The sequence below is a fragment of the Garra rufa genome, chromosome 14 (assembly GCF_049309525.1).
Source record: "Garra rufa chromosome 14, GarRuf1.0, whole genome shotgun sequence".
In the NCBI taxonomy this organism is placed as follows: domain Eukaryota; kingdom Metazoa; phylum Chordata; class Actinopteri; order Cypriniformes; family Cyprinidae; genus Garra; species Garra rufa.
Genome location: NC_133374.1, coordinates 12,107,294 through 12,123,893, shown reverse-complemented (window position 1 = coordinate 12,123,893; position 16,600 = coordinate 12,107,294). Strand labels below are relative to the sequence as shown.

The following is a 16,600-nucleotide window of genomic DNA, read 5'->3' as shown; positions in this document are numbered from 1 at the left end:
TGAAAAGTGACAATTTTAGTTACTTTTTAGGGTTCTTTGATGAATATAAAGTTTAGAACAGAATTTATTTGAAATATAATGTAAAAATCTAAATATTTACTGACCAAAAAAATTGTGATAGTAGCGTGTATGCATGTAAAAAAAAGAATAAATATTAAAACAGTTCACATAACAATCTTTTCTGTCTCTTCAAGAAGAGATTTTCTTGATTCAGCTTCAAGAAAGAATCAGATAATCTGCCCGGGGTGTGAATAGAAATACTGTTAAAAATAATAATGATTTAAACTAAAGAAACATTCACTAAACAGTTACTAAAAGCATTTTAGGTTGTGATGTCAAATCCAATACAATTACAAAACGTGATACACAACAGTACCTTTTCATACCCCTCCACAAGATGGCAGCATTTCATTACATATAAAGACAGCCTAATATGAGCCCATGCTTCCATGATGAAATTAAGTCTCTAGAGGTAAACTAAAAGCTAAAAAATAAGCTAAAACAGATAGATATTTTTGATTTGTTTTTAATAAACAAGATTTATTTTTACACACAAATATGGATGGATTCAGAGAGAGGTGTTTGATTGATGCATGTTTGGTGTTTAAATGTAAATGTATAAATTCTGAGTTAAGTATGACTTTAAAATCGTACCTAAAGAAACAAATTGATCAGTTTATCCAAACAATGACCGCCTAGCCACGCCGTCACTCATTGTCTGTTATTTATTTTATACTGAAATGTCTTCATTTGAAAATGTTCTTTGACCTTTAAGATTCTGTGGTTCTTTCTTTGTGAGTCCACAGGCTGCATCCTGGCTGTCTACTGTAACGCATCTTCTCATGCTTTAGTTTCACGCATGAAGCAGCTGCCCAGTGAGAGCAGTGTTTCTGTCTCTGATGAGAGCGGCAGTGATTTGAGTGAGTCTCTCCACAGATCTCTCCCACTGCTCTGGCACCTGAAGGAACACACACACAAACACATAACATATGAGAACACTTAAATACACAAACAGATGTGCTCAAAACAAATCAAATGCGAGTAGACCTGTGCTTCTTTTTATCAGTTTTCTAATTTTGAGACATAACATTCTTGATCATTTTCTGGCCGTGATATTTGGCAGCCCTAGAAAAAAAGGCAGGCCTCCTATTGTGCTCACAGGGTTTTAGGTTTGGTTTCCATGTCCTTTGTCTAAAAATTTGGGGTCTGTTCTCCTGATGTCCTCACATGACCTCTTTATGTGCTTTTGCATCAGTGATTAATTGCTGCAAAACTCTCCTGGTCTTCTCATCTCACTGGACTGTGTTTGGATATACAAACTGCTTTAGAAAAAGAAAATATGCACTTTTCAGCTCATGCTAGACTCTTGGTTCTTTAACAACATCCTTTCAGGTATGTTTCAGATTCAAATAAATTTTCTGCATATGTATATACATATACACATACACTGACGCTCAAAAGTTTGGGAACAGTAAGACTTGAAATGCTGCATTTATTCGATTAAAAATACAGAAAAAAAACGGTAATACTGCAAAACGTTATTACAATATAAAATAATGCTTTTTATTTATATATACTTTAAAATATTATTTATTCCTGTGATGCAAAGCTGAATTCTTAAGTGGCACATGATCCTTCAGAAATCATTCTAATATGCAGATTTATTATTAGAACGATCAATGTTGGAAACAGTTGTGCTGCCAAATATTTTTTGGAACCTGTGATTCTTTTTTTTCAGGATTCTTCGATAATAACAAGTTAAACAGAACAGTATTTATTCAAAAAATAAATCTTTTCTAACATTGTAAATCTATGCTTTCACTTTTTATTAACTAAACACATCCTTGGTAAATAAAAGTATTAATTTCTTAAAACAGAATAGTGTATATTGTTCGAAAACCTATTTTAAATAAATTCTGTTCTTTTTAACCTTTTATTTTTTAAAGAATCCTGAAAAAAGTATCACAGGTTCCAAAAAATATTAAGCAGCACAACTGTTTTCAACATTGACTTATTGATAATAAATCAGCATATTAGAATAATTTCTGAAGGATCATGTGGCACTGAAGACTGGAGTAATGATGCTGAAAATTTAGCTTCGTATCACAGGAATAAATTACATTTCAAAATATATTCAGTTATTTTAAATTTAAATAATATTTCACAATATTACTGTTTTTTCTGTTTTCTTATTTTATTTTATTGAATAAATAATATAGTAAATCTTGGTTTTCTTTATCAAATTCTGTTCAAGTATGTTTTATATTAACTTAAAATTGTGTAATTTCTAACACAATTGATTAAAATCTATTCATTAAAAATCGATATCATTCAAAACTGTTACTACCTTTTTTTTAATGTGTCACTCTTTTCTTTTTTTCACAGTAGCTGTTTTCTACAACTCTCACTTCCAAATTCTTAAATCCCTGGATAAGTTGTTATATGGAGTGTCATGACACACATTTTCCACTGTTAACTCCACAGGATTCAATTTGTAAGCATGAGGATGAAATAAACTAAAATCTAGTGATTAAGAAAATTTGTGAAAAAAAAAAAAAAGCTCACGATTAATGGGTGTACCGCAGCGGCTCCTGAACTTCAGCAGCTCTGCAATGCGCAATGCGTTTTAATCTTCATTTGGAGTCAATTTGGAAAAGAAAATAAGAAAAAAGGATTGAAACGAAGAGGAGGCTCCCTGTTTTTCCCTGTGTAATACAGTCACTGTTCCCTTACTTAATTATGGGTACAAAACTCTGGCTAAGGAGCCAAAACATCTGCAAGCGGTCAACTGAAATCCTCCTACCCTTCAGCTAATGACAGCTTCTTCACAGACAGATTTCACACACAATTCAAATATATCAAGAAAGTTTATGGCACAAATTCCTGTATCAGCGTATCATCAGATAACACGCTGTAATGAGGTCTAAACCAATGAGGAATGGCCTCTGTGTATTTGTTTAGTCAGGAAATGAAGAACAAATGGCCCCAACCTGATTGCCACCCACATGTAAAACGCGGGTTCACGGAAAATAGCACAATGTTTGTGGAGTATTTACAAACGCAGAAAGACGAAAAGCTCGCCTACTTGACCACAGCTAATGACAACATTACTCATGTGGCCTGTTTTGTTATTGGTGTGACACGACAGTCCTACTGGGAAAATAATATATGGGAATTTTCTTTTCTGAACAGAAGATCACCAACGAGGATACAAGGTTTAAGCCTGCGTAAGTCTCATGTTTCCAATGAGTAGCAAAATATGACTCACATGTAATAAGAAAGCAGCGGATCAACAACTTATTTCTTGGCTGGAACGCATTTGAGCTGCCATGGCATATTGAAAAATCACAGTGACACATGTGGGAGAAAAACAAGATAATAATACTGTTGCGTTTGAGTCAACACACTAAATGAAAGTTGATCTTACTCTGAAGGGTCTTGTGGTCCATACGAAACATCAAATCCATAAAAAGGATAAAAAAAGAGCTCAATCTATTTTACATTAAAATCTAGCGGGTAAAAAATAGTGCAGTGATTCAGGGGACGTCACAGTGAAGTAAACAGGTTAAGTGACTGATTCAGTGGTTTTAAATATGCATTAAAATCTGCAAAGTATGTGCTTTTAAATTTTCATTTTGATGATTACCTGTCCTTGTGGTCAAAAAAAGTTGGTCAAACTTGACTTGTGGAAAAAAAATGTGTTCAAAGAGTTACAAGGCTAAATAGAGATATGTTAAATGATTAAATCTGAAGGTAATCACTCTTCCAATAATGCAAAACTAGTGCATTCATTCAGGGGACATCACAGTGGAGTAAACGGGTTAAGTGACTAATACAATTGTTTGGAATATGCATTAAAATCTGCAAAGTATGTACTTAAATTTTTAAGTGACTAATTCAATGGTTTAAAAAATGCAAATGATGTGATTTTAAATTCTAATTTTGATGATTACCTGTCCTTGTGGCTAAAGAAAGCTGGTCAAACTTCACTTGTGAAAAAAAAGTTTGTTCAATGAGTTACAGTGCTAAATACAGATATGTTAAATTATTTAATCTAAAGGTAATCACTCTTCCAATAATGAAAAAATAGCGCATTAATTCAGGGGACATCACAGTGGAGTAAACGGGTTAAGGGACTGATTCAGTGGTTTAAAATATGGATTAAAATCTGCAATATATGAACTTAAATTTTTATGTTTATGATTACCTGTCCTTGTGGCCAAAGAAAGTTGGTCAAACTTCATTTGTGGGAGCAAAAATGTTTAAAGAGTTACAATAGTAAATATAGACATGTTAAATAATTAAATCTGAAGGTAATCAATAGAAAATAGTGCATTAATTCAGGGGATGTCACATTAGAGTAAACAGATTAAGTGACTAATTCAATTGTTTAAAATATGTATTAAAATCTGCAAAGTATGTGCTTAAATTTTAATTTTGATGATTATCTGTCTGTGTGGCCAAAGAAACTTCACTTACGTCACATTAGAGTAAACAGGTTAAGTGACTAATTCAATGGTTTAAAATATGTATTAAAATGTGCAAAGTATGTGCTTAAATTTTCATTTTGATGATTACCTGTCTGTGTGGCCAAAGAAACTTCACTTGTGGAAACAAAAATGTAAAAATCTATTCAAAGAGTTACAATGCCAAATATAAATATGATAAATGATTAAATCTAAAGGTAATCACTCTACCAATGATGTAAAAAAAAAATAGTAGAATAATTCAGGGGATGTCACCGTGGAGTAAAAAGGTTAAGTGACTGATTCAGTAGTTTAAAATATGCATTAAAATCTGCTAAATAAAAAAAATTAATTTTAAGGATTACCTGTCCTTGTGGTCAAAGAAAGTTGGTCAAACTTCACTTGTAGAAAAGAATGTGTTCATTAAGTTACAAAGCTAAATATAGATATGTTAAATGGTTAAATCTGAAGGTAATCACTCTTCAAATTATGTAAAAAATAGTGCATTAATTCAGCGGACATCACACTGGAGTAAACAGGTTAAGTGACTAATTCAATGGTTTAAAATATGCATTAAAAAGTGCAAAGTATGTGCTTAAATTTTAATTTTGAAGATTACCTGTCCTTGTGGCCAAAGAAATTTGGTCAAACTTCACTTGTGGAAAAAAAATGTATTCAAAGAGTTACAATGCTAAATAAAAATATGGTAAATGATTTAATCTGAAGGTAATCACTCTATTAATGATGTAAAAAATAGTGCACTAATTCAGGGGATGTCACAGTGGAGTAAAAGGGTTAAGGGACTGATTCAGTGGTTTAAAATATGCATTAAAATCTGCAATATATGAACTTAAATTTTCATGTTTATGATTGCCTGTTCTTGTGGCCAAAAAACGTTGGTCAAACTTCACTTGTGGAAAAAGGCGTTTAAAGAGTTACAATGCTAAGTATAGACATGTTAAACAATTAAGTCTGAAGGTAATCACTCTTCCAATCTTGTAAAAAAAATAGTGCATTAATTTCAGGGACATCACACTGGAGTAAACGGGTTAGGTGACTAATTCAGTGGTTTAAAATATGCATTAAAATCTGTAAAGTATGTGCTTAAATTTTCATTTTGATGATTATCTGTCCTTGTGGCAAAAGAAAGTTGGTCAAACTTCACTTGTGGAACAAAAAAAGTGTGTTCAAAGAGTTACAACACTAAATATAGATATGTTAAATGATTACATCTGAAGGTAATCGCTATGATTTGACATAATATTACATCACTTTTCCATTCCTGACAGCAGAAAGCTTACTAATGAGCTCTATTCTGTCTCGGTGTCATGGCCAACACTTAAAAGCACACATGGAACAGGAAATTTGACACTTGGAATTTTAATTTCTTGAAGTCTCAGATGGAACGGCTCGTCTTTTGTGACTGCAGGGATTTTCCAAGAGTTCCAGTATCTTTTCCAGGCTTCTATGGGATGGATAAAACATTTACAAGGGCCCCAGGCCAGGCTAATTCACCTCTCCTAAAGGAAGTGGATGAGATCTGGATGCTGTTTACTACACTACTAACTGTGCGCTACAGGAAAAACAAACCTTTCTTCTCGAGCCAACAGATCAAAGCTCTTTTAATAGATGATAAAAGCTATTTGTATCGTATGAACCTCCCAATATCTCAACAGATCAATTAGGTAATTCAGAACGATATCCAAAAAGCTCTGTGACTGGAAAGAAAGAAAAACAATAGGAGAAAAAAGGCCAGTGTTTGTAATCTTACAACAGTAATTTAATAGAAAAGAAGAAAATCTCTGAACAGACAGATCAAATCAGAATCATGGACACCAGACATGTGGCCGCTTTCTTTCCATTGTAAAATCCCTTCTTTTCTTTCATTTGTTCCCCCTAATGACGGTCCCATTAGTGGAAAACTCTTCCAGTGATGTAAAAAGTCCATTCAAACTCATTTTAACCTGAAATTGGCAGAACTAATGAAATTCTCTGTACTTGGCATTGGCTTCTCCCGAGGGAGCCACTTGACTGGAGCTTTGGATGTCTTTTAACACACCAAGATGTTTGCGAAATCATTTCTATATAGGCATTTTCCACATTATATAAGTGAAACCTAAGAGCCAATGTATATTACATATCCTGGTATTGTTCAGCAACTACACAAAACCAATTTTCTTGCACTTTTCACCTAAAATTCAAAGGAAAGCTGACTAAAGTAGTAAGCTGTCAGCTTGTACAGAGGTAGACCACACAATGAGACATTCAGTCAACCGTCCTTGAAAATCCTGCAGATCCAGACAGTCTTTCTAGCAGCACCTCACACCGTCACCGATGGCCTCTTTGAAGACAGGGCCTCAGCAATTAGGAATTTAACAATGACAATTTGCACCCTTCAGTCTTTTTCTTTCCAGGCAGCAAGTGAGTCTTATTCCACTACAGGCCTGCCAGCGTCTCTCTATAATGGCCTTCGTGAAGGTTTTGAAACCTTTTAATGCCAGCTGAACTGGAATAAATACTTAGTCACAGCGCTGAAGTCAGATCAATACGACAAGTACTAGACTTTTACTACCAACCCTTTCAGCCAAAGTGAATTTCAAATAATAATTCAGGCAGTGCTAGAAAGCTTAAGTGAGATATAAAGAAACGCATGTCAGGGTCCACCACAAGGAGGCAGCACAAAGTATAATGGATTAACTTTTTATCCTAACTAAACAGGAAACATCCTAAACACTCTATGTTACTTTAAAATGCATTTTAAAGGGATTCTGATGTTGAAACCTGCACACAGGGTTCTTTTGAAAACATGGCATTACATTTCTTTCTCTGACTGTGCATTCCTTTCAGGAAATTATAATAGCGCCAGTTCCTGAATGTCCCTCTGGACTGCCAATCATATGATAGTAGCCAAAGGCAAAGAGCTTGACAGAGACATCGAGCCCAAGTTACTGTCAACTTCAGAGCTGAACTCTGCGGTTCACCTTCCTCAACTGTAACTGTATCCAAAGGGGCATTTTTAATAGTAGGCCAGCTTAGCGAATAACCGCAGGTCAAGAGGGACTCTCTGTGAGGTTTTGATTGAACGATTGATCGATCTAAATCCTAATCTTTAATCTTAGAGGATTTGTTCACTTCCAAAATGAAAATTTCCTGATAATTTACTCACCCCCATGTCATCCAAGATGTTCATGACTTTCTTTCTTCAGTTGAAAAGAAATTAGGGTTTTTGAGGAAAGCATTCCAGGATTTTTCTGCATATGTGGACTTCAATGGTGGCCAATGGGTTGAAGGTCCAAACAGCAGCTAAGGGCTGTACACGATCAAAGTCGAGGAATAAGGGTCTTGTAAAACGATCGTCCATTTTCTTAAAACAATAAAATGTACATACTTTTTAACCACAATTGCTCGTCTTGGACCAGCCTGGCCTTGCACATTGCGTAGTCGCGTTGGAAAGGTCACGTGTGACGTAGGCAAAAACACCGATCTGGTGTTTACAAAGCGAACGTGCCAAGAAAGTCAAATGCCCTTTACAAAAAAAGGTAAAACAATGATGTCAGATGATTTTGAAGTTGGAGAAGAAATGAGAGTTTTTTGCCAAACCCTACCTTTTTTTAACCTAAGTGCACAGCTAAAGAACTAACCGCATGTGACCTTTCCTGCGTGAAGACGCGCAAGCGCATTGCAAAGCTAGTTCAGGGTGAGCATTTGTGGTATAAAAGTATATACATTTTTTTTTTTTTTAAAGAAAATGACTAATCATTTCTCGAGATAAGACCCATATTCCTTGGCTGGGATCGTATAGAGTACTTTGAAGCTGCATTGAAACTGCAGTTTGGACTTTCAACCTGTTGATTTCCATTGAAGTCCACTATATGGAGAAAAATCCTGGAATGTTATCCTCAATAAACTTTGTTTCTTTGCGACTAAAGGAAAAAAGACATGAACATGTTGGATGACATGTGGGTATGTAAATAAGGAAATTTTCATTCTGAAGGTGAACTTCACCTTTAAATTTGAATCCTTTTATCTGGTACTTTCCAAAAAAGGAGTCTGAAACACTTTCTTTTAACAAACAGTCAGTGAAAATAGCTGAGAGACATTTTACTTATTTGATTTATATCCACAACCGTTCAAAGGTTTAGGGTCAGTAAGACTTGTAATAGTCTTTAAAGGTTGTATCAGCGATTTCTAGCCTAAAACATAAAGTGTCAATTTCAGCTGACCTTTCTTCACGATCCGCTCGCTGCCTGCCCCATAAATTGTCTGTGAAAAAACCGCGTCTCTGTGGTCAGCCTAGGGTCCGAGATACGCCAAAAAAAAACAATCGGCACTACCAACCTTTCCACAGATAAACAAACAGTGTTCCAACCAATCAGCGTCAGGGGTTTGGTGTTGTGGACTTTCCTACTGGTGCAGGGATGTGAGGGAGGCGGAGCGAAAGTCCACAACACCAAACCCCTGACGCTGATTGGTTGGAACACTGTTTGTTTATCTGTGGAATAGTTGGTAGTGCCGATTGTTTTTTTGGCATATCTCGGACCCTAGGCTGACCAGAGAGACGCGTTTTTTTCACAGACAATTTATGGGGCAGGCAGCGAGCGGATCGTGATGAAAGGTCAGCTGAAATTGACACTTTATGTTTTAGGCTAGAAATCGCTGATACAACCTTTAAAGAAGTCTCTTATGCTCATCAAGGCTGCATTTATTTGGTTAAAAATACAGAAAAAAAACAGTAATATTGCAAAATGTTTTTACAATATAAAATAATGTTTTTTATTTTAACATACTTTAAAATAGAATTTATATTTCATTTATTAAAAAATCTTAAATTAATATAACATTTAGTTTAACTGATGCATTTAGAAATACGTGACCCTGGACCACAAAACCAGCCAGGTCAATTTCTCTGAAATTAATAAATACGCTTTCAATTGATCTATGCTTTGTAAGGATAGAACAATATTTGGCCGAGATACAACTATTTGAAAATCAGGAATCTGAGGGTGCAAAAAATCTAAATATTGAGAAAATCACCTTTAAAGTTCTCCAAATTAAGTTCTTCATGGAATCTATAAAATCTATAATTTTGACCTATACAATGTATTTTTGGCTACTGCTACAAATACCTGTGATACTTAAGGTTTCGTGGTCCAGGATCACATATATGTGACCCTGGACCACAAAACCAGTCTTAAGTCGCTGGGGTATATTTGTAGCAATAGCCAAAAATACATTGTATGGGTCAAAATTATTGATTTTTCTTTTATGCCAAAAATCATTAGGAAATTGAGTAAAGATCATGTTCCATGAAGATTTTTTGCAAAATTCCTACTATAAATATATCAAAATGTAATTTTTGATTAGTAATATGCATTGTTAAGAACTTAATTTGGACATCTTTAAAGGTGATTTTCTCAGTATTTTGATTTTTTTGCACCCTCACATTCCTGATCTTTAAAAGTTGTATCTCGGCCAAATATTGACCTATCCTAACAAACCATACATCAATAGAAAGCTTATTTATTGAACTTTCATATGATGCATACATCTCAGTTTTGTAAAATTTAACCTTATGACTGGTTTTGTGGTCCAGGGTCACATATAGTTAATAGTTATAGAAAGAGAGAATATTTAGCACACAATAATTGTAGTTAATGATAAACATGCACTTCTCATAAATTAAAGAAAAACAATTATCCAATTTTTTAAACTTTAGTAACAAGGCAGAATTAAGACGAATGATTTTAATTGTTGGAAACAGTTGAAAAAGGTCAAGACCATGCCAACGTAGATGATACTACTAATGCAAGATTATTGAATGCTATATAACAGGTAAAATAATACCTGCTTTAAAGCTTAAAAGTGGCAAAACAAAGTTCAACTTATTCAAGGAAAGTGCCATCTAACATCAAGAGGAAAAAGCTAGCACTTGACTAGTACAATTAACTTACTGTGCAGGAAATGTCAGTCCAATAATAAAAGTCAAAATGGTTTTGATTGAAAATCATACACTGGCTTATAGTTTTAGGAACACTTGACAGTTGTTAATCTCTTCCATTACCACTTTATACCGAAGAAAACCCCAGCCAGAGGCGAGAGATGATTCGCCCCACTGATTTTTCAGAACGTACCACCCGCACAAATACTTGAAAAAAGGGCAGATTTGTGGGATTGTGCCTATAAAATGTGTCCTCAACCCAACCCCATCACTCTCACCTCATTTCAAAAGGATCTGAGCGCCATTATCTCTTCTCTTATTCTGGACGACACGTCCACATTCCTATTGAAGCACTGCATTACCCAATATTGATTCAGGAACTGCTCAGATAAACAAGTCAAGGTACACTGAAAGAAAATCAAAGTAATAATGAAAGTTTCCGTCGTGTGGTTACAAGGAGAATGGCATCTATAGCTTTCTTGTGTCTTAAACAGGCTTCCTCAGTCTTTCCCTTTTTTTGTAGAAGAGCCTCGGGCGTAACCTACCACATTCACGGGAACAGGGGCGAGGAAAATACAGGAAGCTTTTGTTTCCATACCTGTGAATACTGCTCTATTTCAACAAGTCAGTGGGAGCGATTTCTATGTTTGTACTTGACCTGGCGACAGATATCTTCCAAAACAATGATAGACCACAATGCTTTCTTACACTGACAGATCTGTTGAAAATGGTGAAACATGTCATGATACCCCAAGGCCCACATGCAGAAACCAAACATCCGCCGTTCACAACAAAACCCCTTGAGTTCCCCTCATTACACTTGTGACATACATAGAAAGGTCTAGCCAGAGATCAACCTGGGTCATGTATGTTATTTCCTTTAGCGTCCTTTAACGTCCTTATTTTCCGTCTGTACGCTAACCCGTCGTCAAGTGCCCGCACCTCATCGTGATGCATTAGGAACAAGCCTTATCATGTAAATATTTCACCTTTCCCTCAAACAAAAGACTGTCGGCATTTGTTACCGAGCTGTCCAAACAAGAATTACCATAGACTAAACAGTCGTCATTTGCTGAAGAGTCAAGGTGAAAGTGTGAGAAACTGCAAGATTGGAGAAATTGCTTAGAGGAAAGCAAACCACCCTCCAATGGAGGTCTTCTGCACTGTTTATACAGATGCAACAAAAATACCCCTCTGCCCATATACTAATAAAAAAACTAAACCTCTTCGCATTATGGATTACTCCTAAATGCCCATATAATGTATTTCATACAAGGAATTTAATGCATTTTTCTTTTTTAAATATATATGGAAGTAAATTGGATTTAAAACTGGTGTTAACTGGAATACGCAATTTTAATCATGTAAAGGTTTTTAAGTATATTTTAATTTATTCTTATTTTATATACACTACCAGTCAAAAGTTTTTGAACAGTAAGATTTTTAGTTGGTTCTGCTCACCAAGCCTGCTTTGTTTGATCCAAAGTACAGCAAAAACTATAAGATGTCGAAATATTTTAAATATATATTTAAAATAACAGTTTTCTATTTGAATATTTTAAAATGTAATTTTTTCCCCCTGTGATTTAAAAACTGAATTTTTAGCTTCATTACTCCAGTCACATGATCCTTCAGAAAAAAATCTGATTTGTTGCTCAAATTATTTTTATTATGGTGAAAACAGCTGATTCGATTTTTTTTTTCAGGTTTCTTTGATGAATAGAAAGTTAGAAATATTTTTCAACATCATAAATGTCTTTATCATCACTTTTGATCAATTTTAAGCATCCTTGCTAAATATACAGACTCTAAGCTTTTGAATGGTATGGTGTATAATGTTACAAAAGCTTTTTATTTGAGATAAATGTTGATCTTTGGATCTTTATTTCTCCAAAGAATCCTAAAAAATTACTCAATTGTTTTAAATATTGATAATAATAAAAACAAAGTTTCTTAAACAGCAAATCAATATATTAGAATGATTTCTGAAAGATCATGTGACACTGACGACTGGAGTAATGCTGCTGAAAATTTAGTTTTGGAATACAGGAATAAATTACATTTTAAAATATATTCAAATAGAAAATATTATTAGTTATTAGTTAAATAGTTATTTTAAAAAGTAAAAATATTTCACAATTTTACTGTACTTTGGATTAAATAAATGGTTTGTTCAGCAGAAGAGACTTTAAAACATTAAACATTGTATGGTTCCAAAACTTTTGACTGGGTAAAGTAATACTTTTACATTTTCCACAGAAATATGAAGCAGCACATCTGTATTTAACATTCACAAAAATATAATAAAAAAAATTTCTTAAGCACCTAATTAGGATATTAGAATGATTTCTGAAGCATTGTGTGACACTGAATACTGGAGTAATGATGCTGAAAATTAAGCTTTGCATCACAGGAATAAATGACATCTTAAAATATATAAAAACAGAAAAAGGATATTTAAAATGGCAATAATAATTTCACAATATGACTGTTTTTACAGTAATGAACAAAAGTCTTACGGGTTTGGACAGATTTTTCATTTTTGGGAGAACTATCCTTTTAATGTAATCACTTACAATTAAAAAACATATGTGACCCTGGACCACAAAACCAGTCATAAGGTTAAATTTGACAAAACTGAGATTTATACATCATATGAAAGCTCAATAAATAAGCTTTCTATTGATGTATGGTTTGTTAGGATAGGACAATATTTGGCTGAGATACATCTATTTGAAATCAGAAATCTGAGGATGCAAAAAAATCAAAAAGACTGAGAAAATCACCTTTAAAGTTGTCCAAATTAGGTTCTTAACAATGCATATTACAAATCAAAAATTACATTTTGATATGTTTACAGAAGGAATTTTACAAAAAATCTTCATGGAACATGAACTTTACTTAATTTCTTAATGATTTTTGGCATAAAAGAAAAATCAAAAATTTTGACCCATTCAATGTATTTTTGGCTATTGCTACAAATATACCCCAGCGACTTAAGACTGGTTTTGTGGTCCAGGGTCACATATGGGCCATTCTACAGAATTGGTGCAAAGTCGGAGTTGGAAACATCTTGAAAAAATATGTATTTTTCCACAAATTCTGTAAGTATGCAAAGTACCTATTTCCAGTAAAGCAGAGAGGGTTGTATTGACCTATGAAGATTTGCCAACATCTACTTTGTAAATGGCTCAAACATGTTAAGAAAGTTGTCCACGTCAAAAGAAATTTACAAAAGTGATTTTATGTCCATAGAAAGCACACTAAATGTAAGTAAAGTGTTTCCTTTTAAGGTTTCAAATTTAGAGAATAAAATGTCAAAAATTAGGTTGAAATAATGTTACATTGTCGTTCAGTGTAACAATATTTATGTAAAAATTCAAACATCATGCTTATTCTGACTTGTACATATTAAATATATAAAAGAACAAGGGAGCATATTACATTTTATTGTTTTAAATGAGTAAAAAATTCTTACTGAATGGAGAAATAATGGAAAAATACTTCACAAAAAAAATACTATTTCACAATATTACTGTTTTTACTGTATTTTTGACCAAATAAATGCACCATTGTTGAGCATTAGAGATTTCTTTTGGGGGAGGGGGGTCTAAATTTTTGAGTGACGTGCATCAGAAATTTGCAACAGGGTTTGCTTTATTTAAATTCCAGGCTTAAATTAAACTTTAAACCTAACAGGATCTATGTGGTATAAACGTCTGGATTCCACTGTATATTTAACATATATGATGCGGTTAATGGTTTCCAGTGTAGAAAGGATAAAGCTGGCTCAAAAGTTTGCATACATCAATGGCTTGACCTGACTTACCACCAAGAAAAGAACAAGAACTTTTTAAAAAAGATTCAAGTCAGAGGTGAACCACTTCAAACGACTCAACCCAACAGGGCTCATGCTAAATCCTGAAAAACTCCCGAGCTCAAAACAAGATTACTGCGCAGTGGACATTCAATACCTGACAGTGGGTGGTCGCCTCAAATCTAAAACAAGTGTTCTGCCGTGGACAGGCTGCATGGGGCAAAACACGCCACCGCGGCCTTTTGCTGATTGAATGTTTACAAACCCATTTGGTCGCCCCTGGTAAGCATCAGCCTCTAATTTCTGATCTAATTTGTTTGCAAATGTTCTCGGATGGAATGTTGTCTCACTATGAGAGTTTGCATGCATACTCGGGATCTTGAGCGTATCAATGGCTCATGTAATCTGCCAAATCAACACTAAATAAACAGATTCAGTGGGTTAGAATGTACAATCAGACACGCAGGCATGCATCTGGAGGACTCTAGGCAATACAAAGTAAAGCAGCAAAAGTTTGGACTCCACAAACTTCCAAAAATGTCCAAAAATCATTCATAAGAGAAACTAGGTCAGAAATCTTGTACAAAAGTACAATAAATAACAAATCAGTTATTTTGGGGTCACTGTGCACCATTTTCTGCAAATCACAACAGTATGTTTAAAGGAATAGTTCACCTAAAAATAAAATTTGCACAAAAGGTATTCTCGTAACTTCATAAAATTACATTGATGTCACAAGGACTATTTTAACCATGTCCTTACTACCTTTCTGGGCCTTGAACATGGTAGTTGCTGTCTATGCAGGGTCAGAAAGCTCTTGGATTTCATCAAAAATATCTTAATTTGTGTTTTGAAGATGAACAAAGGTCTTACGGGTTTGGACAGAAAAATATATATGGGCCATTCTGCAGAATTGGTGCAAAGTCGAGATGGAAACATCTTGAAAAAATGTCTTTTTCCACAAATTTTGTAGGGATGCAAAGTACCCATTTCCAGTAATTGTTCAGTTAATTTTCATATTGTATTTTCAAAAAGGGTTATATTGACCTATGAAGATTTGCCAACATCTACTTTGTAAATGGCTCAAACATATTAAGATGTCCACGTCAGAATAAAATTTACAAAAGTGATTTTATGTCCATAGAAAGCACATTAAATGTAAGTAAAGTGTCTACTTTTAAGGTTTCAAATACGTTTTTGGAGAATAAAATGTCAAAAATTAGGTTGAAATAATGTTACATAGCCATTCAGTGCAACAATATTTATGTAAAAAAAAAAAAAAAAAAAACATGCTTATTCTGACTTGCACATATTAAAATATATAAAAGAATAAGGGAGCATATTAAATTGTACTGTTTTAAATGAGTAAAAAAATCTTACTGACAAATTTGCAAAATCTAGGATAGTGGCAAATTTAAAAAATGTATAATTAGTATTTGGGGTGAAAGTAATTTGTCTTTTAATATGTCAGAAATGGATTTTTGTTGTAAATATGCCAGACAAGATTGTTACACTGAATGATGTTTTCTGTAAATTAGGGAAAAATGTATGATATTTATTTTTTTTGCTCAGAAAAACAAAAACAAACTGCAATTAAATTAAACAGAACACTTTTAAATATTTTTTGGGAAAAGGAAAAACAAACATTTGAAGCAACATTACACTTATTGTTTTTATGCTTAAACCCTTTTTCGTCTTTGACCCAAATATAATTTTTTTGGTATTTTATTAAAATGTTTTCAGAGGTAAATCAATAAACAGAAAACTTTTTAATATTTTTTGGGGAAAAACAACAACAATTTAAATACACTTATTGTTTTTATGCTTAAACCCTTTTTCGTCTTTGACCCAAATATATTTTTTGCTATTTTATTAACAAATATTCAGAGGTAAATCAATAACAATTACAATTTGAACAATATTTCAAGTGTGATTTATTAGATTTGTTGTATTTTTAATCAATTTTTTCGTTGTAAAAGGCAAAGAGTTGGTCATACTGATTTCAAAGTTAAGGGTTTAATAGTGAATATACACCGAACCAAACACTATCATAACATCTTAGTTGATAATTCAATATATGTTTTTTTGTCAAACAGTTCTGAAAGAAGAGAGCACAGTTCTAAACAGTTGTACACATATATAAACTAAATCTTATGGAATAACTCCCAAAAAAATGTGTTTAATTATAGAAAAATGGTGTTCGGTAGTGACATTCTTTCAAGTTACACACAGATTTTTTTTATACTTTTGAACACATTTACCTCAAAATGATTAGACCTATCTACTCACACCTTGTAACTATGAGAGAGAGTGACACATAATATTTCCTGATCATAAGGAGTGTAGTTAAAATCTCAGTCTCAGCCAATGGACTAAAGC

At 33.5% G+C, this 16,600-nt stretch overlaps 1 protein-coding gene across 1 annotated transcript in view; it reads right to left on the bottom strand.

Annotated features, from left to right (window-relative positions):
* Positions 1–525: 525 nt before the first annotated feature.
* crppa (CDP-L-ribitol pyrophosphorylase A) overlaps positions 526–16,600 on the bottom strand; it is a 51,446-nt gene continuing 35,371 nt past the window's right edge. Inside the window, exon 10 of the mRNA XM_073818222.1 lies at positions 526–958. Coding sequence (XP_073674323.1) covers positions 854–958 — 105 coding nt within the window. The 3' untranslated portion in view covers positions 526–853. The remainder of the gene's footprint in view (positions 959–16,600) is intronic.